At 50.6% G+C, this 21,998-nt stretch overlaps 1 protein-coding gene across 1 annotated transcript; it reads right to left on the bottom strand.

Annotated features, from left to right (window-relative positions):
- Positions 1-12,058: 12,058 nt before the first annotated feature.
- Positions 12,059-16,988, bottom strand: DLX1 (distal-less homeobox 1). The gene is made up of 3 exons (XM_082209800.1): positions 16,039-16,988; positions 14,970-15,169; positions 12,059-13,285 (listed from the first exon to the last, which is right to left on the bottom strand). The coding sequence occupies exons 1-3, from the start codon at positions 16,349-16,351 to the stop codon at positions 13,031-13,033; spliced, it is 768 nt and encodes a 255-aa protein (XP_082065926.1). The 5' UTR covers positions 16,352-16,988; the 3' UTR covers positions 12,059-13,030.
- Positions 16,989-21,998: the final 5,010 nt, after the last annotated feature.

The raw sequence follows: 21,998 nt of genomic DNA on the forward strand, positions 1-21,998 counted from the left end.
CCCTCTTTACCCAGGCCTATGGCCTGTGAAACTGTGTGGGAGCGGGGAGACAACTGTTATTAGCTTATTTTATTATTTTGTCTGTCAGTATGCTTTTTATTATGTTTTATTATGGATGCTCTGTTATGTGTTTCTAATGTTGGACACCTCCCTGGGGTCTTTTGATAAAGGGTAGTGTTTATAAATTGAAATAATAATAGAGGTGTTTTCCACAGTAAAGAATCCCCTATTCCTCTGCCACATCTCATTTCCCCTGCTGGACAGTTTCCCCCTTCCTATGCATCCAAAAAATAAACCCCAACAGTGTTGGTAGGAAGAGGGAAATGGCCGCCACCATCTTCCTTCCTCTCGCTGGTGGGGTTGGACCCACGGTAGGCCTTGTAGGGGATTCTGGTTTTCGCTGCCGGAGTGCGCGTGCGCCTGTTGCGTGAGGCGGGTGGGTGTCCTGACAGGGCCTCTTGGCCCAGAAAGCGGCTGGCGAGGTGGCAACAGGCCGGGCCTGGCAAGCTCGGGGCTGCCAGGCCCAGGGGCGGCGACCTTTCCGCTCGAGGAGAATGTGTGGCTCTCCTTGTTCCCTGGCAGCGGCGCGGAGAGCGCGGGAGTTGTGGAGCAGGCCAGGCCTCTCTCTCTCTCTCTACCTCCCTCTCCTTCCGTGTGAGAGGGAGGGAGAGAAAGAAAGGAGGAGGCGAATGCGGCTGCCAAACAGACAGGATGATTAAGGGGCCTAAACCCTCGAAGCGCCCGAGGCGGGGAATGTGCAGCCTGAGAGGGAATCACGCAACGGGCCTTGGCACGAAAAAGGCGGGCCGGGGTGGGGGTGGGGCGGACACAGATAGGCGGGAGAAACCCAAGCGCTGGGGGGAGGGGGCGCGCTTTGCCCCCCCACAAACCCTGTTCTGGGCTAATAGTTCTCTGAAAACCAAAATGAGGGGAGGGAAACCTGTCGCGTATACACGATCTGCCAACTTGAATAAGATATTGGGGTGAGGGGCGGCCGACAGGCCCTGATAAGCCCCGCTCCACATAGTTATCTCATGACGGGACGCGCTCATGCCTTTTGCCCCATCAGCTTTGGTGGGAGCCCGACGGCCCTCAAATATTTTATTGGGGGGGTGGGCGCGGCGGAAGGGACTTCGGCCCCTAGGAGTTGGCTACACTGTCCGGCAGCCATCTTCACAGCAACCCTGCAAGCCGGGACATTTTATCATTCCCCACACTCTGCGGTTCAAAGAGGAGGAAAAGGAGCCGTTTTTTTTCTGTCAGTTCGTAGCGGGCAACGAAGGGGGCCTGGGCTCTTCAACGGGCCTAAGTTCTCTCAAGCCACTGCGCCGCAGCCGTAAACCATGGGGCGTAGGAGGAGGGGCAATTGCTCCCCCTGAATCAATACAAATTTGAGATTCTGCCCACCCACCAAAAACCCGCCCCTAATAAAAATCCGCCCTCAATCGCCTTCCCCTTGAAAGAGGACGGGGCAAAAAGGCGGGAAAATGTATTGGGGGGGGGCGGCATCGCGTGCGGGGCAAGGCCCTTCCCGCTTGAAGAGGGCAAGGCGGGTGGGAAGAAGAAATGTAGGGTGCGGGGTAGGAGAAGAGATCGTGGGGTGAAGAAGGGCAGCGCCGCTTGTGGGGCGGCGGGGAGGGAGGAAGCCGCGGCGGGGAGGCGGGGCCTGCTCGTGTCTCCACAGCCGCCTCAGGCGCGGCGCAGGGAGACGTTTCCCACACACTCGCGCTCCCTCAGAGACAACGGAGGCCTGTCAAGGCCTCAGCCGCCGCCCCCCCGCGGCCTGTCTCTGTGGCGACCTCGCTCTCCTTCCTTCCAGCGACGGCAAAAAATGGGAATGGGAGGCCGACGGCGTGGAACTAGTGGAGCCGACACCCTTCCCAGGGCGGACCGACCAGCCCACGACGACCGTGGGGGAAGAAGAGCCGAGATTCAGGCCCCGCGGCCATGAGGCGCCAGGCGGGGAGGGCAGCCCAATGAAGCACTCTCGCCTCTGGAGACACGCCGTCATGTCGCCGTTGGGCACGGCGGTCAGATTACGAGCGGGCGGCTCGGCCTATTCCTGCGCCCGTTTACCACGGAGGAAGAAAGCCGCCACTGGGTTGAATGGGGGCTACTCCGAAGTAATCGCGGCGTGTGTGGACAGTTAGCGCGCGGAGGCCGTGGGCAAGGGATTCACACGAGACACGCACATACATATAGGCACAGCCGAGTTAAGGAGAAAACTGGCAAGGGGAATAATGATGATGATGATGGTACCAGCCCAATAATAATGATAATAGTACCCGCCCATCTGACTGGGTTGCTTCAGCCACTCTGGGCGGCTTCCAACATATATATCTTAATGTTGTCTGGCTTTCGTCGGTATATGGAGCATAATTTGGCATAATTAGTGATAATACGCGTCTGTAACTATATTTCCCAGCTTCCCAGAGTTTGGGGGTTTTTTTGGTTTGGAAAAACATGCCCAGCTAGGCTTACCAAATCCTATTTTGCAACTTGTCGAAAATGGGCAGCCCCAAACACGTGGGTCCTCGGCCTCAACTTGGAAGAAACTCGCATGTTTTTACAAATAAAATCTCTCCAATACAGTGGGGGGTGCAGGGGGGGGCCGGCCGCACCGGGCGCAACATCTGAGGGTTAGGGGGCGCAAATCCACGGGTTAGGGGGCGCAAATTACTTGCCTTGCCCCGGGGGCTGACAACCCACGCTACGCCACTGCTCCAATAAATAATAAAATCTCTTCAAACACACAATGTGCGTTGGAGGAGGCGTTTTTTAAAGGCTTCCCCGTAATCTCTTCCTCCAGGTTGCAACGCAGGAGTTTCGTTTGTTTGGTGTCCTGATGCACCTTCTGTCTCTCCAGGCAGTTCAGTATTTCGGTGAAATACCAACACGCTTGGAAACGAAGGGAAACAACAGTCCACTGCCATCGTTTATTACTGTTGCAAGCAGACACCCGGGTGGTAGTCTTCTGAGCAAGAATAAACTTCCGATCCAGGACGAAATAGCAGCTCCGTCTATTGTCAGCTGGACTAAGGGAGCTCCACTGATTTCTGAGTGAAACTGATCCTGGCATCCGGTGGCAAGGAGCCTACACCAACTGGAGACGTATCGGATTTAGCCAGGCTGCATATTTTCCGTGTGCGTTTAATCACCAACAAAATACCGTTATAATTTATGGTCCAGGGGCAGGTTTGGATGCAGCTACAGACGTATCTGGTGGCTGAATGGTACCTATCTTAGGGTTGGTCGGTGAGTGCAAATATGAGACAAGTGACTGCACCTGTGGCCCGGGGGGGGGGGACCTACAACAATCGTATTTTGCAACCTTGCATCTCATCACACTAACAAAACGGGGATATTGTGATTATTATTTAGAGCTGAATGCGTGCATGTTGCATTTCAGCGCTTAGATGAAAAAGGATCGAGCAGGAGTTGGTTGCATCTCTCGTCAGGCGGCCTCAGCATCCAGGAAGCAACAGAGGTCCGACGCCTCGAGAATTAAGGTGTACATAACCGGGAATGTTTCTGGCCGCGATTGGTAGATTGCAAGGCATCACGTTCCTCCCTGGGGCTTTAAAATAAAAAAAATGGGAGGAGAACCCACCGTTTAAGCTGTCCTGCTTGAACGGAGACGCAGAGTTGAGGGAGATCGCAGCTGGGAAGACAGGACCCGGCTGGCGTTTCCAGATATATATAGATATCTGTATATGCATGCATATGTATGTATGTACACACACACACAAATACGTGTTCATCAGGGCGCACCCTGCTTGGAGACGAATGCGCTCTAGGATCAAAGTCGTCCATCTCTCCTTTGCCATTGTTATTACTGTATTGTCGTTCTGATCCTGAAGACCCAGCCAGGTGGGCGGGGTATAAATAATAAAATTATTAAATATTTTCATTGTTATTCTTATTGACTCCAAAACACGTGCACATTGTCCCGGGTGGGAGTGGGGCAGCATGAATATCCCCTCCACACCCGCCACACATTTCTTTCCCTCCTTTTGGTAACCTTTTGGAATCCAGCAGGGGAGAGAAAGAGACGGGCTGGGGGTGGAGAGAGATGCCTTAAGCAACAACGATCCCCCTTCAGACCTTTAGCCTTGTTGCTGCGTTTATTTGTCTTTAAGATTTCGCCTGGGTTTGGGGCGGGAGGGAATCTCACATGGCCACATGACAGGAGGCGGGGGGTGAGAGAGAAAGAGATGAGGGAGATGGTGGGCCGAGAAAGAAGAGAGCTCGTTTTCCTCCACCCCACCCCGCAACCCTCTGCCGCCCTGGTAAAAGCGGACAGGATGGGTGGTAGCGGTGACTGGTTAGTTCAGATACACAAATAACCCCACCCTTCCTTCTCCAGAACGATCACAGCTGCCTGGTGGTTCACCCTGCCCCCCCCATCAGTTCCCTTTAATTTCAGCTGCACCCCACTTCCTCTGGGACAACGGCTCGGTTTCTCGGTCGTGTCCCCCCCCCCCCAAGACCCTTCCTCCCTCTCCTGCTGCTTGTCAGAGCACCTAGTGCTTGCATCACCCCTGGGGGGTGGGCAGGGAGAGTAGGTGGGGGAAAGAATGGTGAAAGCGCAGGGTGGCGTGTAATGTTGTGTAATTAAACCCCCACCCACCCACCTTTTTTCCAATGGGGGTGTCACCCTGGAACGCAACCTGAGCGAAGGGAATAAGCTCCCTCTGTGTCTTGGGCTGGGGGGGGAGAGTTGATGGTCGGGGGGGAGGGCTTGGGGTTTTTAAAAAAAATGCCACTGGGCAGGCGATTTGCTCATTTGGCCCTATTTAAAGGGGGTGGGGGTGAAAAGAACACCCAAGAAATCCAATTAAAGCAGCTCTGGCCAAAGAGCTATTTGAGGCATGAATATCTCCCCTAAAGCTGTAGCAATCATGTGGCATTAGACACTTCCGGAATCCTATAGCCAACTTGAAAAATCCCAGACCCCCTTTTCCCCTAATTTTTGCTCTGATCTGTAATTTTATCCACATTTGCACTAGTTTGAGCATTCTGGCTCTCCCATCTGAAAGCCTGCAATTACTATATAATTCTTCGCAATTTCACATGTCCTAATATGGACTGTAATTTTTGCGCAAGACAATTTCCTGCTATTTCAAGCATCAACATTGTCAAAGTTGTATGTACATAATAAATGGGAATATCAATGCATAGTTTTTAGCATAACATCTTGACTCCTCGATAATTATATCCGTTCGGAGCCTACGCAGAATTAGCCTGAATTGCACGGTAACTGCTGCTGCTTTAAAATTTTTAAAAATTACTCATAATTTTCCCAAAGATTACCAAGATCTCGAGTGCACAATGTCATCAGCGTAATGAAGAGTAAACATTTATGCTAATAATCTGCAATTTTTTTCCCATCAGCTATAAAGACAGAGGCTATATAGCAGAAATTTTCAGTGATATTCTGCAAGAGGAGGGCTGCGAAAAATCCTCCTGCGCTCAGAGGCTGAGTTTCGGTTCCCAGGGACCTCAAGCCCACATTTTTTGGGAGTCCTTTGGATATTTATTCTTGTGGCAAGGCTCTTCCCCCCCCCCAGCCTCCCCAACCTAACCCCGACCCCTCTATTCACCTCTTCCCCTCAACTTTTTCCTACCAACGTGCTGGTTCCAACCTTTTGCAATAAAGCAAAAGCGAATGGGGATTGCAGGAAAATTGACACGGAAGGTAAGTTAAGTGTGGTTGGGGGGACGCGGCGGGACGGGACCGGGCGGGGGATAACACGGCTTCCCTCTTATTTATTTTTTTTATTTTTATTTTCAGTTCTTTTCTTTCTCCTCTTTCCACCCCCCGCCCCACAACAACCCCCACTTTCATGGATGCGTCCTGCCTCTCCACCTTCCCAGCTCCGGGATAGGAGAAAAGGCGCAGGAGCTGATGGCGCATCAACCAATTCTTCATCCAAAACTTCTTGTCAGTTGTGTCAAGATTATTGTGTGTGTGTGTGTGTGTGTTGCATGAGGACGGGTGGGGAGGAGTGGCGCGGGGACCGAAACGGGTGCTCAATCCCTGAAGGTTTATATAGTATACGAAGGTAAAGACGGGGAGGGGCGCGCGCTGGACTTCGAGGACTCTGCGAGTTGTTGAATATATATATATATTTATATATGTCCCGGATCCACCTTTTGGTTTGTGTCTCGGTTCCTGAAGTAAAGCTGTGTAGGTAACAAGAGAGAGGCAGTGGCTATCCGTGGAGAACAAGCGTGACGGTGTGGTGCGCGCAGCCACCGAGAGAGGCTGACATTGGAGAAGGGGGGGGGCCTCCATTTCCAACGATACGGCCCCCCGCACTTTCCTTTCACCTACCTGCTTTTAATAGCAAAAAGAGGACAAGAAGTAAAGTTGAGGAAGCCCCCACCCCCCACCCCCGTTTCCCGTCGCCCCCTTCCTTGATTGCTCTCTCTCTCTCTCTCTTCTTTGATCATTTGCACTGATTTAAAGAGCTTTCTCTTCTGTAACATTTACTTGGGCATACCCAAGGTTCGCATGTGGGTAGGTGCAGATGGGTTCAAGAGGAGGTGGGGGGGACGACTTCGCACAGCACACCCTTCTAAGAATCTGCTCATGGGTGAAAGACGATGGCTAAATCGTCTGCAGGGACTAGTCGAGAATTTCCTTTGGTCATACGCGAGTGGGAAACGCGTGTGTTGCGTGTGCTGGAAATAGAAAGAAGGAAAGAAAGAAAGAAAGAAAGAAAGAAAGAAAGAAAGAAAGAGAATGGGAAGAAGGCAGATGGATGTAATCTGGATGGGATTTATATGTTGGACTGATTGAAAATGCAGAGATGCAGCTGGGCTTTGCTGTGGGAGACTGACAAGTCCCCAGCTATTGAGGGGGTTCTTTAACACGAAAGAGTTGTGGGTGGATATGGGGATGGGGGAGTGTGTGTGTAAAGATTTAAAAAAAAAAAAAGCAGGACATATTAAAGAGGTATCTGTTGTTTGGCAATTTTGCTAAGTCGGTCTTCATTACTTCAACATTGTGCATTTGCTAATTTGGAAGTCCGCTCTCTTTTTTTTTAACCCCCCCCCCTTTGACAGCCCGGGCTCCGCACACCTGCAGGCAATTTGCTGCGCTCCACTCTGCAGAGCAGAGAATGGAGCGGGAAGGGATGGCAGCTCTCTCGCACCTATTTTATTTCTTTCTGTCTCACTCTCTCTCTCTCTCTCTCTCCTCCCTTCTTCTTCTTCCCCATTCTCAATGCACAGCAAATTTGGCTTTCAGTGCGTTATCTCTTTTGTTAATGCAAAAAGATTCCCTGGGCGAAAAAATTGCTCATAATTACCAGAGAGATGGGGAAACTGCATTAGAATAAATAAACCTGAAATTACTGTAATTATGTTGTGTTTGATGGGCTCGGCTTGTAATCAAGAAGAGAATACAGTGAAATGATGCTGACCCTCTTGGGTTTTGCAGCTGTACGCGCACTTTGGGGTCTTTTTTAGCTGGGGGGGGGAGAGGGGAAAAAAGTCATTTTGATTATCATTAAGCTGCGTGTAACCTATTGCAGAAGTGTTGGGAAATGAGGGGCTGGCGCTTCCTTTCCTCAACCCCCACCCCAAAATGGGGAAAATGCATATCCCTAAATTGCACATTTTGTAATTCATTTTTATATTTTATATTTTTTGCCATGGGCAGATTTATCCGGGAGGGTTCTGTGTTTGCAGAGAGAGAGAGAACGGTGGGAAAGGCGTAATATTCGAAATCAGTTTTTAATCATTGTAATGAGGTATTGTTTCAATAGAAGCCCTTTCGGATGATTCAGAATTTAATTAATATCCTCATTACGAACATCTTCGAATCAGATATTTGATGAACTGCTTGTCAGTAACAAGGCAGAATTAATTAGGTCTGTGGTGAGATTAACATTTGCAAATGTACAGTTATAATAGGCGCTAACTCGAGCCCGCCTTCGTTGGGAGAAAACTAATAATTTCTCCATTTGGACGGTTTAGCAAGACCTTTATTGAATTAAGAGGAGCCGCAGCATCGGAGAGCAATCCAGCCAGAGGTTTGCTTGACCATCGCGGTTGGATTTCGGTTTTGTTTTCCGAATAATCATTCGCTCTCGCGTTCAGACAGGGGGCCTCTGGATTCGGCGTCAGGCTTTCTCCGGGAGGGGAAGTGGAGGGGCGCGCGCAAAGCGGCCACCACCGGCTCCGGCATGTGTGGTTCAAGCGTCTCTGCTAACCACCGGGTGGCGGCCAGATTTTGTCTTCGGGGGGATCTAGGAAACCAGTCAATGAGGTTTCAGGAAGCCCCTGCGGGCAGCTTCTCTCTTTCTTCCCCGGGGAATCCGACGGGCTGGGATTCTCCCACGGCCTGGCTTGTCTCTCTCTCTTTCCCCTCCAAGCTGCTTCAGTTCCTTCTGGTGCCTCCCCACCCCCGTCCGTCCACCCCCCCCTACCCCACATACACACACACACACACAATCACACACCGCACTATGGTGCCTTATCTCCCTCCCGCTTTCCGTCTCTCTCCCAAGTACATTAGCCAGAGAGGGCCGCATCATTTGATCACTCATCGCCCAGAATTGAAAAATGGGTGCGTGTCAAAACAAAAATCGATACAATTTATCATTCGCTTCCTCCTCCAGCTGCCTCCCGGAAACCTACTCCCCCACCCCCGCAACACCCACCCACTTTTGCCTCCTCCTCTCCCCACCCACTCACCCCATAGGGAACTTGCAAACGGATGCAATCCTCAGCTTGGAGGAAAGGGTGGGGGGGGGAGCGAAAGAGAGAAGGAACTTCCTTCTCTGTCTCAGAAACACAGAGCAAAGATGATCTTGCCAAGGCAGCGGGAAAGCCCTGGCTCTGGGATCTGGGTCCTGATCCCAGCGGTGATCTATCTAGTTTTAATCTTTCTTTTGCTTGCTTTCCTCCGCCCGCTTGGTAGGACATACTGAACTTTGCCGGCGGAGTTTGCCTGAGTGACGCATCTCGCTTGCCATCTGCCCCGAGGTACCAAACTACGGCAGGCCCCACGTGCCGCTCCGCAAACTCCTCTTTAGTTCCCTGCAATGGCGACATAGGGAAAGTGTCCTCGTTCTGGCTCTGGGGTGATGAATTTGAAGGCTTATGTGGGTTGGTTGTTTATTCATTTTTAATAACAACTAAGCGGAGGATGTGGGGTGGGCGGGGGTCGAGGGACATAAGGCATCCTTCTGAGACTTCGGTGGTGTGCCTCAGAAATATCTATTGAATTTTGTCTTGTCCTGATGAGCAAAGAAAGAACCAACACACACACACACACACACACAGCTGTTCTCCAAAAGCGGTGGCGCTTTGATCTTCCAAAACCATGTGCAAGGCGCAAAAGCATGTGCAAGGCGCCTAAAGTTTCCTAAGCCATCCCCTCCCCTGATCTCTCACATACAGAGAGAGACCACCCATAGAGAAAAACCACCTCCCAAACGGTGATCCACCGCTTTCCTCAATCCCTCGCCTTCCTCGCTGCCCTCCACCCCAATCTCGGTTTTATTTTCTTGCCCAGGCGCATTTGCAATGGCGAAACTAGGCTTTCTGTTACCCAGGTCAAAGACCCAGTTTGTCACCCCCCGTGCATGCTTGCCTACATATACACATACATGTGCGATGCCCATAGAAATCTTTCTCTCCCCGCACCCCCCCATCTCCTTTCTTCCAGGTTCTGCTTCCCTTCCCAAGAACTGCTGTCCAAACAGATGCGCGTCCCCGAGGGGAAGGCTCCGCTGGAGCCGGTCCCAGCCTCCTGGATGCTTAATAGCGAGAGGCGGCATCGTGTTTTAGGGATGGAAACGCGTGTAGCTGCCAATTTCCTCCGCTGAAAAGTTTGAGCTTGACGAAACGGGGCAGGAGGTAGTGACAAGCGGCGGCGCGTCTTTGGGGTTGTTTTGGGGGAGGAATAATAAAAAAAGAGGAGAGCTAAAATTCAGGGCAGCAAGAGGGGCAGAAAGCTGCACCACACACACACACACACACACGTGTACTCCAAGCTGTCCCGAGCCATACGCTATAATAATAATAATAATAATAATAATAATAATAATAATAATAATAATAATAATAATAATATAGCGCTATTTGCGGTGGTAAACCTCAGGATTTCTCTTTCTTTTGTAATCCCGCAGGACCTCAGCTCCCAGACCTCGGTGCCTCTGAAACCAGAGGCAAGCCCGTCTTTTTTTTCCCATTTCACACACACCCTCCGTCCCAGTTCCTCTTGCTTTCCTCTAAGAAGGCAACCGCAGACCTTTTCCCTAGCTAGCACCTGTTCTGCCTCCTGAGCGAAGACCTACCGCAAGCGCGCACTCACTACATCCCCCCCCCCGCAAAGGGAAAGGCGATCGCGTAGGATGGAATTAAACATAGCACCTTGCCTGGAAAGCTGCCTTGGGAGGAAAGTCTCTCCATATTTCAGCCCTTAGCTCGCTGGAGAGTTATTCATAGAAGCAACCATAAATTCAAGATCGTAGTGGGAGTTGGGGAACAAGCAAAGGAAAAGCGTTGTAGTAGATCGCAGCCCAGATTAGGTCTGGGCTTCTTACCCCATGCACGCGCAATGTTGCGCTGCGTCGCCCCTGCGCCCTGCGTTTCCATTTGCAAGAGAGCATCCCTTAATGCCCTGCAGAAGATCCGGCCCGGGCTTCTCACTTCAGAACTGAGCGTTTCCGTCGCGCATTTAAGGTGGTTTGTTTCCATCCGACCACCGTAGCGCATCCGGAATGGATACAGGAACCAGGATTCTGAGCTCACAACTCACCTTTGATTTCATTCCACACACTCACAATGCCTCGTTAGGGACTGAGCATTAAAGATCGTGCGGTTTCTTCCTTTTAACCCTTGCGCGCATCATAACAACCCAAGTTACAAATGATTCTCTCCACCGCAGGTCACGTTTCCAATCAGTCAACTGCCTTTTTCTTTCTTTTTTTCACGACTACGGATAGCAAAACAGGATGACCTAAAGTCCCCGTGTCCCTTCATACTCTGCCCCCGGCAGGAAACATGGCACGGGCTCTTTCCCCCCCCCCCCGTCCAAAACATAATTTCACACTATCAAAAGAAACTTTTCATCATATTGTGTGTGCAAATATTTCTAGGGCAGGGCCAGGACGGTGGCTGAATCAGGGCGGCGTTGGGTGGGCTTGTGTGTGTGTGTGTTTTCATCCTTTTTTGTTGTTTGTTCCCCCACCCCACCCCATATAAAAAAATGAAATAATTTAATATCCTCAAATGCAGAACTAAACATCGACATTTTAGAGCACTAAAGCAACAGCGCGGAATCCCAAGGCTAGTATCGCACCTTCCGACCTAGAGCGCCAGAGAGAGTGGTTTGGTTTGGTTTTTTGTCCACAGGCAAAATCTCCAAGAATCTCAGCTTTCACAAAGCATCATATATTGTAGCCACGCCCGATTTAAATTTTAAAAATGCGGGGGTGGGGGGTGGGAGAAAGAACCCAAAACAATAAAAAAGCTAGTTTTTGTGCAACGTGTTCACAGGACAATATTATTATTATTTATTTATTTATTTTAAAAAAAATGTATAGCGACCAAAGGTTGCACTTGAAAATAAGCGCAGGGAGATTTCACACTGATAATTCCGTGGCGTTAAGAAATTGAGATTTAAAGCTGCGAAGCCCAATTGGCCCCTTGTGCAAATGGCTCGTTAAAGGGAGCTGCCTGTACACTGGCATGGTTACTTCGCTAAAAGCAAAGAAAACAACGCCTTGGACTGACTCTGCGTCCAAAGCAAACTACCTTGCTTTATTTCTCCCCCCCCCCTTTTTTTTTAAAAAAAATTCTTTCTCTCAGTTATAATTAACGTGAGACGTGCGCTAAGCGGGTGGGGGAATAGATCTCTCCATAAATGCGTGTGTGAAACCCGAATGCTCCCGTTCCGGTCTGCCCCACACCTTCCCGAAACAGGAAAGCGAATGCACACAGATTAAAATTAAAATTAAACTGAGCGCCTGAGCATCTCCTCCCTAGTATGTGTGCGAGGTCTTCGACTTTGAAACAAACAGCATGAAAACAACGTCACTTCTGCAAACCAGATCTGCCCGTAAGTTTATTATTATTATTTTTTATAGAAAAATGCTTAGGACTCTCATAGTGGTAGATTTCAAAGTCAATAAATAATAATAATTTAAACAAAAAAAAAAAATCCCCCCTTTCCCCTTCGACAGAAGAAAAAAAAAATATACACCGAGGACTAACAACGAACATTGTGGGAGGTGGCGGGGGAATGGAAAGAAAAGAAGGAAGGAAAGAGAAAGAAAGAAAAGAAAGAAAAGAAAGAAAAGAAAGAAAGAAAGAAAGAAAGAAAGAAAGAAAGAAAGAAAGAAAGAAAGACGACTTGTGTTCCGTTTTTCGGAGACCAGAGATGAAGGGAATGACCTACATTTCATTAGAACAGACACGAGAGACAGACAAGAAAGAGGACACAGATTCCTCCCCGCCCCTCTTCCTGGTACAAACAGATTATTCTTCTCATATTTTTTTCCTGATTGTCCAACTAAGCCGAGGGTTTTTCCGGCGCTGCTGGCAGGCTGTTGTCCGGCTGCTCTCGGGCCGATCCGTGGCTGCCGCGTCAGCTGTCTGCACTGGGAACCAGCCCCGCGTCGCATCTGTGCCTGCCTCGCCCGGCAGCTCCGCAGCGGCTGCGCCCAGGAGGACTTTCCCAAAGACTGTCCGCGCGTGGCGTGTCCTTTTTTATTTTTTTGGCTGGCGCCTCTTCCCACGTTGCCTTTTCTCAGGCTCCTTGGGTCGTGCGTGCGCGCGCTTTCCCCAAACTAACAACAGTGTTCGAGCGCGTGTTTGTGTGGGGTGTTTAGTAATTTTTTTTCTTTTTCTTTTTCTTTTAAGTATTCTGGTTGATGCCGACGGGGAGATCGGCTTGTTGGTTCAACTTTTTCTTTCTTTCTTATTATTATTTAAAAAATAAAAAATAAAACAAAACCAAAAACGAACGAAATACCAAACCCGAAAGAAAACCCCCTCCAAAAAACCCCAATCACATCAGCTGAGGCTGCTGCATAGTTTCCTGGTGGGCCGAAGGGTACCAAGACGTGTAGCTGGGGATGTAAGTGGCCGGGGTCCCAGTGGAGGTCTTACCCGACGTCGAGGTGGTGTTCCAAACTGGGGGCACTGGGGGGGAACTGGCAGACAGGGACCTGCCGTTGGCCAGTGCGCTGCTTTCCAAAGCGGCCCCTCCTTGCTTCATCAGTTTCTTGAATTTGGAGCGCTTGTTTTGGAACCAGATCTTGACCTGTCCCCAAAGGGGTGGGGAGAGAGAGAAAAACGAAAGTTGAAGGCGCCAGCAGAGAAGACAAGCCAGACAGAATCCGGGAGGCAACAGGAAAAAGGGCACTCAATGGCCAAGAGGGTCTCTGTCCGGAGAAATACGGTACCAGGCCCAAGGCCCAAGGCAACGCTTGGCTGTGATTCCCCCACCCCTAGGGAGGGATGCTTGATTGATACCAACGCGCGTCTTTCGCTCCGGGGACCAAATTTCCGGAAATGGAGGCGCACTACTAACTTCTCCCCTTTCTTTAGCGGAGCTAAAAACCACACTCCCCGCACTAGGTCATCTGTAAACAAAACAAAACAAAACAAAAATAGCTCCCCCAAAACAAATGCGTAAATGCACCACCAGCGAAGTGTGTGGGTCATTCGAGGAGCCACAAGGACAGTTTAAAAAAAATAATAATTATATGCATGTATTGAGAGCAGGAAGACCTGTTAGTTTCCATCTGAGGCAGCATCCGAGTTTTTTGGGGGTTTTTTAAGGCCTAGGAATCCTAAAGACAATCCCAACTACAGTTACTGAAATCACGCCGCCACCCTTAATTAAAGTTCCTGCGCCACAAGGAAGATGGGACGGCCTTGCTCCAAGAGAAGCAAGTTTTAGGAGGGTGATACATCTCAGAGGCAAAAGGCCTCGGATCTCCCAGGTTCCCAAGCCCACGAGGGACCCAAGTCTAGACAAATGAAATATTTTATTAGGAGCAACTTAAACAAAAAGAATAAGAGAAATCGCATTTTGCAACGGGGATCAGTCTATTTGGGTGACAAGTACAATTCCACCCTCCCTGTACATCTTTCTCAGATAAACAAAGGTGAAGATTTGGTGGTGGTTGAGAAGATAAGGGCGCGCGCCTTTGTATGTGATTCGAGGGGGAGAGGAGCCTTCTTTTAACCCAAACCAAATAGGATCCTCCAAGACTTGAAAGATGGACAATTAAACCGCTGGAGGAGATGGTGAGATCCTTCAGAAATGGAGATTTAAACACCTACATCTTCAAGACATCACCTGGGCACCTTTGTTTGTTTGTTTGTTTTGTTGGAGGGAGGGGAATTAGTTCCACTGGGTTCAGGAAGACCGAGTGAGCCAGGCATAGGATAAGGGCAGCTATTCTCACTGGAGACACCATTCTCCCCAGAATTGCCTTAAAAACAGGCCTGCCACTCTCCAGTGCCCCTCCTTGGAATTTTAACGCGGGGGTTGGAGAGATAGATAGATAGATAGATAGATAGATAGATAGATAGATAGATAGATAGATAGATAGATAGATATAGATATAGATAGATAGATAGATGATAGAGATCGACCGACTTTTTTATGGCAAGCTATTGAAGAAACATCAATGAGATTGGGGGTTTCCTAAATCTTAAGCGCGCTTGGGAAAGTAGGAGAGCGAACATGGTCGTGGTGGTGGGGCAGCAGTGGAGCAGAAGGAGGTCTTTTTCGACTGATGCTTCGGAGGGCTCTCTGCCCCACCACCTACCCCGCCCCGCTTCCCCCGGGATCTTGCCTCTTGGGCCTCGGGAGGTACGGTGAGCCGAGAGGGCCGCGGGCAGGCGAGGCCGCCAGGAAGTTGCTCGGGGCGCAGGGATGGGGCTGAGCGGGCGAAGGATGCTGTGGGGATGCAGGTGCTGCTGGCGCTGCCTACCTGGGTCTGGGTGAGCCCCAAGGAGGCGGCCAGCTCGGCTCTCTCGGGCAAAGCCAGGTACTGAGTCTGCTGGAACCGCCGGTTCAAAGCCTGCAGCTGCAAACTGGAGTAAATAGTCCGGGGCTTTCGGATTTTCTTCCCTTTGCCGTTGAAGCGCACTTCTCCGCCTTCCACCACGGTGCTTTTCTCCGTCTCGGCCCCTGCAAGAAGCAAGAAAGCGGGCCAGTGAGGGACTGGATGACTGGATGGAGGGATGGAGGGATGGATGGATGAGCAATGACCAGCGAGGCTGATGGTGCTGATGAGAAGGCAATCCTAACAAGGGCCCCAAATTTTCCTCCCAACAAATCCGTTGGCCTTGAAGGTGCCCCGGGAGCAGCCGTGTCAAGCAACCCTCCTTCACCTCCTCCTCCTTTTCCTCGCCACTCTCAAGGAGCCCCGGAGCCCGGTGGCTGCCTCTTCCTCCTCCTCCTCCTCCTCCTCTTCTCCTTCTTCTGCTGCTGCTCGGCAACTCCAGAGAGGCTGCTGAGTCCCGGAGGCTCGGTCGCCGGAGAAGAAAGAAAGTTTGCTATTTTTACAGGCGGCGGCACTTTAGGTTTAATTACCCTTAATTGCATACATTGTTTATAGCGCTACGCAATAAATAATTGCCGAGCCTAATAGGCGCACATCTGGGGGGGGGGGTGGAGAGAGGGAGAGAGAGATCGAGGAGAGAAGAGAAGGAATTTCTTTCTGGGTTTTGCCAGCCGGGCACGGGGTGCCTTTGTGTGCAAACTCCAGAGATCTTGGAGGTTTGGCTGGAGGAATTTGCTTGCTCTCTTGAGGACTGAGAAGGAGGAGAAGGGGGGTATAGCTTGATAGCATTATTATTATTATATTATTATTATTATGTTTTGCTTCCTTCGAGATTCCTTCCCCCCTTTCAGATCTTGTTCTTTTCTGGGGGGGGGGTGTCGTTTGGTGCTTCCCAGAGCCCCCCTCCCCTCCCCCTCCCCCCGTTTCCTCCCCCTTTCTCCCCACAGAACCCAGCCAGCTCCCCTCCCCTCCCCTCCCCTCTGCAGGCACGTACCTGTCTCCTCTAACCGGGTCTGAGCCAAGCTGGAGCTGTTGGGGTAGGACTGCACTGAGCTCATGTAAGGATTGGCCGCGTGGCTGCTGACCGAGTTGACATAGGGGTAGCCCAGCGGTCTGGAGAAGGACGAAGCTGCGCTGTAGGAGCTGTCCGGCTGCGAGTGGCCGGCCGAGTGTAAACAGTGCATGGAATAGTGTCCGTGAGACATGGGCGACGGTGGCATTTGCTGCCCGGGCGGCCCAAACTCCATAAAGACCGCCTTGCCGGAGACAGGGCTATTGAGGCTCTCTGGCATGCTAGTCATGGTCATTGCGCGCCGCTGCCTTGGGTGCCTCTCTCTCTTTCTCTCCCTGGCGATCTCTCTCTGTCTCTCTCGCTCTCTTCCTCCAGCCTGCCTTTTTGGGGGGGGGGTCTCTCTCTCTCTCTCTCCCTTTCTCCCTCTCTCTCTCTCTCTCTTTCCTCTTTCTCTTTCTCTCTCTCTCTCAGGACCCAATTTAAGAGGCCCGGGGCTTTTCACTTTCCATTCATAAGAAAATGGAGTTTGTCTCTTTGAAAAAGTCTAAGGCATGATGCTTGGAGATCTACACAAACTCGCCTAAAAGCTTTGACTCAGCCAAAAGCGATGAATATGCATGAGCCCGCCGAGCTGATTGGCCCGCCGCCTGGCAGGATCGCGCGCGATTGGCCGGAGACGCTTTTCGGGGGCTCGCCTGCTGGACCCGAGCGAGCGAGCGAGAGAGAGAGAGAGAGAGAGACGCGAAGGAAGGAGAGAAGCAGCAGAAGGAAGGAAGGAGAAGGCAGAGACGACGGCGCCGAGCTGGACGGAGCCAGCGCGAGGGGGGCCGCCCAGAGACCCCTCCCTGGCCCCCAGGGGAAGAAGGAGGGGCGCAAAAACCCCTCCTATGGAGAGGGAAAGATCCCAGGCTCCAGGACCCCTCTGACGTCTCCAAACGATTTTGCTATCTACTACCTCTTGCAGCGCCACCAACCTGATGTCAGAACATCAGATGGATTGAGAGAGAGGAAGGGCGCTCTCGCTCTCTCTCTCTCTCTCTCTCCAGACCCCCTCCCACCCTTGCAGATCTCCCTCTCTGAGGGGGTCTCTCCCAGAGAGATGGGAACAGATCGTCCAGCTTCCTCAGATATTATACAATGGTACCTCGGTTTACAGACGCTCCAGGTTACAGACGCTTCAGGTTACAGACTCCACTAACCCAGAAATAGTACCTCGGGCTAAGAACTTTGCTTCAGGATGAGAATAGAAATCGCGCGGCGGCAGCAGGAGGCCCCATTAGCTAAAGGGGTGCTTCAGGTTAAGAACAGTTTCAGGTTAAGAACGGACCTCGGGAACGAATTAAGTTCTTAACCCAAGGTACCACTGTATTAGGACCAGTAACTGGGACACGAGGTGCGTGCGTGCGTGTCCAGAAATGGTTAGCACCGCTTGAAGCCCACCATGTCTCGCTGCTTATAAAGAAATCAGCAACTGCCACCAGCCTGCTTTTGCAAAGTTGTTGTGGTATATAGTCAGGTGTGTGCGTGCATTTGGGGCTGGGATGTTCCACGGAGGGTGCATCTGATCAATTTCGCACGTGTCAGGGGATCCATTGTGTAGCAGCTCTCCCTCGTCCCCCCCAAAGGGGCAGCTGATGTAGTTGCCCTACCCAATACAAAGGCTTTGTGGTTTATCTTAAGGAAAGGGGGGGGGGAGGAGAGATCTTCACGGTCCCCTTCTCTGGCAAAGAAGATACCCCACCGCCCCCCCTTTTTTTTTCGCAGGATGGGGATGCAGGAGACCCCATAAGAAGCTGCTTTTCACAGGTTTACCTGGGAACCTTCGGGGATGGGGCTGTAATTCATGTTTTTGGTTTGGTCAGCTGAAAAAATGTGCCGACTTTAGCGCGAGCACAGAACTCTTCGTCAGACAGTATGGAAGGCAAACGCAGCGTTGGCTGCTGAGCCAAGACGGGTGAGAAAATGCCTTTTGCTGTCTTGAGACCCCTGTTAAAAACAAACAAACAAACGAAGAATAATAACCTAACGGGAATCCCTTACCCCTCAGTTCCCTTCTACCACCTTTTGGTAATCACAACCAGGATTTCAGTGTTTGGGGTGAAGGAAGGGCTCTCAATTTTTCATCCTTATTGAGCAGGAGGTCCGCCATGAGAAGTACTTTTCGGATTACATTTCTGAAGTCAAACTTTGACGAAGAGTTCTGTGTCACCGGGAAGCTGGCTCTTCCTCTAGCAATAGGCCTGATCAGCCTGGAATGGGGAAATAAATCAGCGGCTTCCTGATAGCCAAAGGCCAGCTGTTTTGTGCTTCCGGGGGCGCGCGGGGGGGAGTTCAGCTCAACGCGAGTAATACTCCTCCCCGATCTACACACCAAGCCACCCAGAGACGGAAGCGACCTGCGTGTTGGCCTGATCCCGTTCCCTTAAAAAGTCGAAGCCCGATCCCCGCCTCTTCCCACTTTGCCAAATTCTCTCTGACCAACCAGAGCCAAAGTGTTGGCTGTCGGGGGTGCGGGGGGGTGGTGGCGATAGTGTGTGGGGCGCTTCAGAGCCGCTGCCAGGCAAAGGCCTTCTGGGCTGAATCCCAACTGACTTTACGTCGTCTAAATAATTAGAAAGCGCCTGCTAATTATTTCTCTCCCCCCGCCCCCCCCGCTCCGCTTCCATCATTTCGCTTGGGCGCGCGAGACCCAGGAGCCGCTCGGCGGCGGGGGTGGAGAGATGATGATCTTGAGGAAAGTTCACACGTGCAGCAGTATTAGTTACTGATTCCTTTGATTAAATGCTAGTCTCAAGTGCTCTGATCCACAGCTGAAGGCGGCCCTATTAGCATAACACTGATGTTTAATTTTCATACGCGTAATTAGCCATCTATTTAACACTCATCGCGGCGCGCGGCGCCTTTGCAGTCTAAAACAGCCTGGGGGTGAGGAAGAGATCGAGAGCTATATATCTCTCTATCTATATATCCATCTATATATAAAAACCCCACCCCCACGCTTTGGCCTGAACTGAACTTCTCCTTCTCCCTCACCCTCCTCCGCCCCTCGACAGCGGTCACACCTTGCTCCGTCAACGAGCCCACTCTATGCAATCAAGCGCACATTTTTGGCACAGGGAGAACACCAATACAAAATGAACATTCCGCACAAATTACATTGCTGATGGCGTTACAGATATTAGTGGGGAGGCCTCCCCTCCCCACGGGCTCGCTCGCTCGCTCGCTCGTTCTGTGGCTCACTCCTTTCCCAGAGCCTGAAAGCAGCTTGCTCGCTGGCTGGCTGGAGAAAGATGGTTAGAAGGAAGCGGAACAACTGAGACCTAAGTGAACGCCCTGCTCCAAATCCAAATAACACTGAGGCTGAAATCCCTTGGGGGAGTGTCTGAGCCAAACTGGAAGGGATCCACCCAGCCTGCCTCCGTTCAGCAGATCACCTTCTTCGGCGGGTCAGGGAATTGAGAGACTTCTCTCTCCACAAAACTCCCACCCCACCCCGGCGGGGAAAAGCCCGTCTAAGCTGCCGAAAGAAGTAGAGTTGCGCGTTCTCCATCATCCACGGTTCCATCGAGAAGCAGCAGCGAAGCAGCTGCGCACCTGAGGAAGACCCAACCGCCGCCTTCTCCCCGTGGAGCCCCGAGCTGTAAGTGGACCGGCCGGGGAGGCTGGAGGTGGAGATGGAGGAGGAGGAGGAGGAAGAAGAGGAGGGTAGGGAGACTTTGGTCGGATTTCTCGCCCTAGACAACAACCGCGCGCGCTCAAGTTAGCTGAAGTTTCCCCAAACTGCCCAGAACTGGGGAAGAAAAAGTTGGGAGGCTAAGCTGTACACATCTTGTGTGGGTGGGGTGGACATCTGGGAAGGTGGACATCTGGGAAAAGGAGGAGGAGGAGCAGCAGCAGCTTGGAGTCCAGACACTTCTTTACGGGGGGGGGGGCGAGGGGAGACGGGTGGCAGAAATCTGCAATCAGCTGCGGACTGTCCCCATCTCCGCAGCACCTCGCGAATAATCCGGATTGATTTTCTAGCCATTGGGCGAAGGATCTCAGCAGGACCTATCGCTCAAGTGCCCTCTTAGCTGTACCAAGTGGGGATGTTTACATTGGGTGGGTGTGTTTGTTATCCCCCTTCCCCCAAGAAACACTCTATCCCTCTCCCCCTCCCCCCATGTCCCCTTAATGGAAGATTTCTGGGTTAAACCTCAAGCGCCTTAGTTTAGCCATCCTTCTGACCAAAGGCGACACACTAATAAACATACGCACAAGAGAAGGGGCATAGTGCACCCCCCCGCGCGCGTGACTTGAATCGAGCTTTCTGCTACTTGAGAAATTGCATACAGAGAAATCCTAGTCGCTATCCTAACCAAACTTTCCTTTGAAGTACAGGTGAAACTCGAAAAATTAGAATATCGTGGAAAAGTTCATTTATTTCAGTAATTCAACTTAAAAGGTGAAATTAATACATGAGATGGACTCATGACATGCAAAGCGAGATATGTCAAGCCTTTATTTGTTATAATTGTGATGATTATGGCGTACAGCTGATGAAAACCCAAATTAACAATCTCAGAAAATTTGAATATTGTGAAAAGGTGCAGTAGCTATTCAATCCATAACACCTGCAATGGTTTCCTGAGCCTTTAAATTGTCTCAGTCTGGTTCAGTAGGAAGCACAATCATGGGGAAGGCTGCTGACCTGACAGTTGTGCAGAAAGCCATCATTGAGACCCTCCATAAGGAGGGAAAGCCTCAAAAGGTAATTGCAGAAGAAGTTGGATGTTCCCAAAGTGCTGTATCGAAGCACATTAATGAAAAGTTAAGCAGAAGGGGAAAGTGTGGAAGAAAAAGGTGCACAAGACCGCAGCCTGGAGAGGATTGTCAGGAAACGACCATTCAAACGTGTTGGGGACTTTCACAAGGAGTGGACTGAGGCTGGAGTTAGTGCATCAAGAGCCACCACACACAGACGGATCCTGGAGATGGGCTTCAAGTGTAGTATTCCTCTTGTCAAGCCGCTCCTGAACAAGAAACAACATCAGAAGCCTCTTACCTGGGCTAAAGAAAAAAAGAACTGGCCTGTTGCTCAGTGGTCCCAAGTCCTCTTTTCTGATAAGAGCAGCTTTTGCATCTCATTTGGAAACCAAGGACCCAGAGTCTGGAGGAAGAATGGGGAGGCACACAATGCCAGATGCTTGAAGTCCAGTGTGAAGTTTCCACAGTCTGTGTTGGTTTGGGGAGCCATGTCATCAGCTGGTGTTGGTCCATTGTGCTTCATTAAAGTCCAGGGTCAACACAGCTGTCTACCAGGAGATTTTGGAGCACTTCATGCTTCCTTCCACAGACAAGCTTTATGGAGATGCTGACTTCATTTTCCAGCAGCACTTGGCACCTGCACACGCTGCCAAAAGTACCAAAACCTGGTTCAATGCCCATGGGATTACTGTGCTTGATTGGCCAGCAAACTCGCCTGACCTGAACCTATGGGGCATTGCCAAGAGAAAGATGAGAGACATGAGACTGAGCAATGCAGAGGAGCTGAAGGCTGCTATTGAAGCTTCCTGGTCTTCCATAACACCTCAGCAGTGCCACAGGCTGATAGCATCCATGCCACGCCGCATTGAGGCAGTAATTGATGCAAAAGGGGCCCAAACCAAGTACTGAGTACTTATGCATGCTTCTACTTCTCAGAGGTCCAATATTGCCCTACTTGCAGTCCTTGTTTTGCTGATTTCATTTAATATTCTAATTTTATGAGATAGTTAATTTGTGGTTTTCATCAGCTGTATGCCATAATCATCACATTTATAACAAATAAAGGTTTGACATATCTCGCTTTGCATGTCATGAGTCTCATATCTTAGTTTCATCTTTTAAGTTGAATTACTGAAATAAATGAACTTTTCCACGATATTCTAATTTTTCGAGTTTCACCTGTAAGTCAGATTGAC

Source organism: Podarcis vaucheri (assembly GCF_965113315.1).
Source record: "Podarcis vaucheri genome assembly, chromosome: 1".
In the NCBI taxonomy this organism is placed as follows: domain Eukaryota; kingdom Metazoa; phylum Chordata; class Lepidosauria; order Squamata; family Lacertidae; genus Podarcis; species Podarcis vaucheri.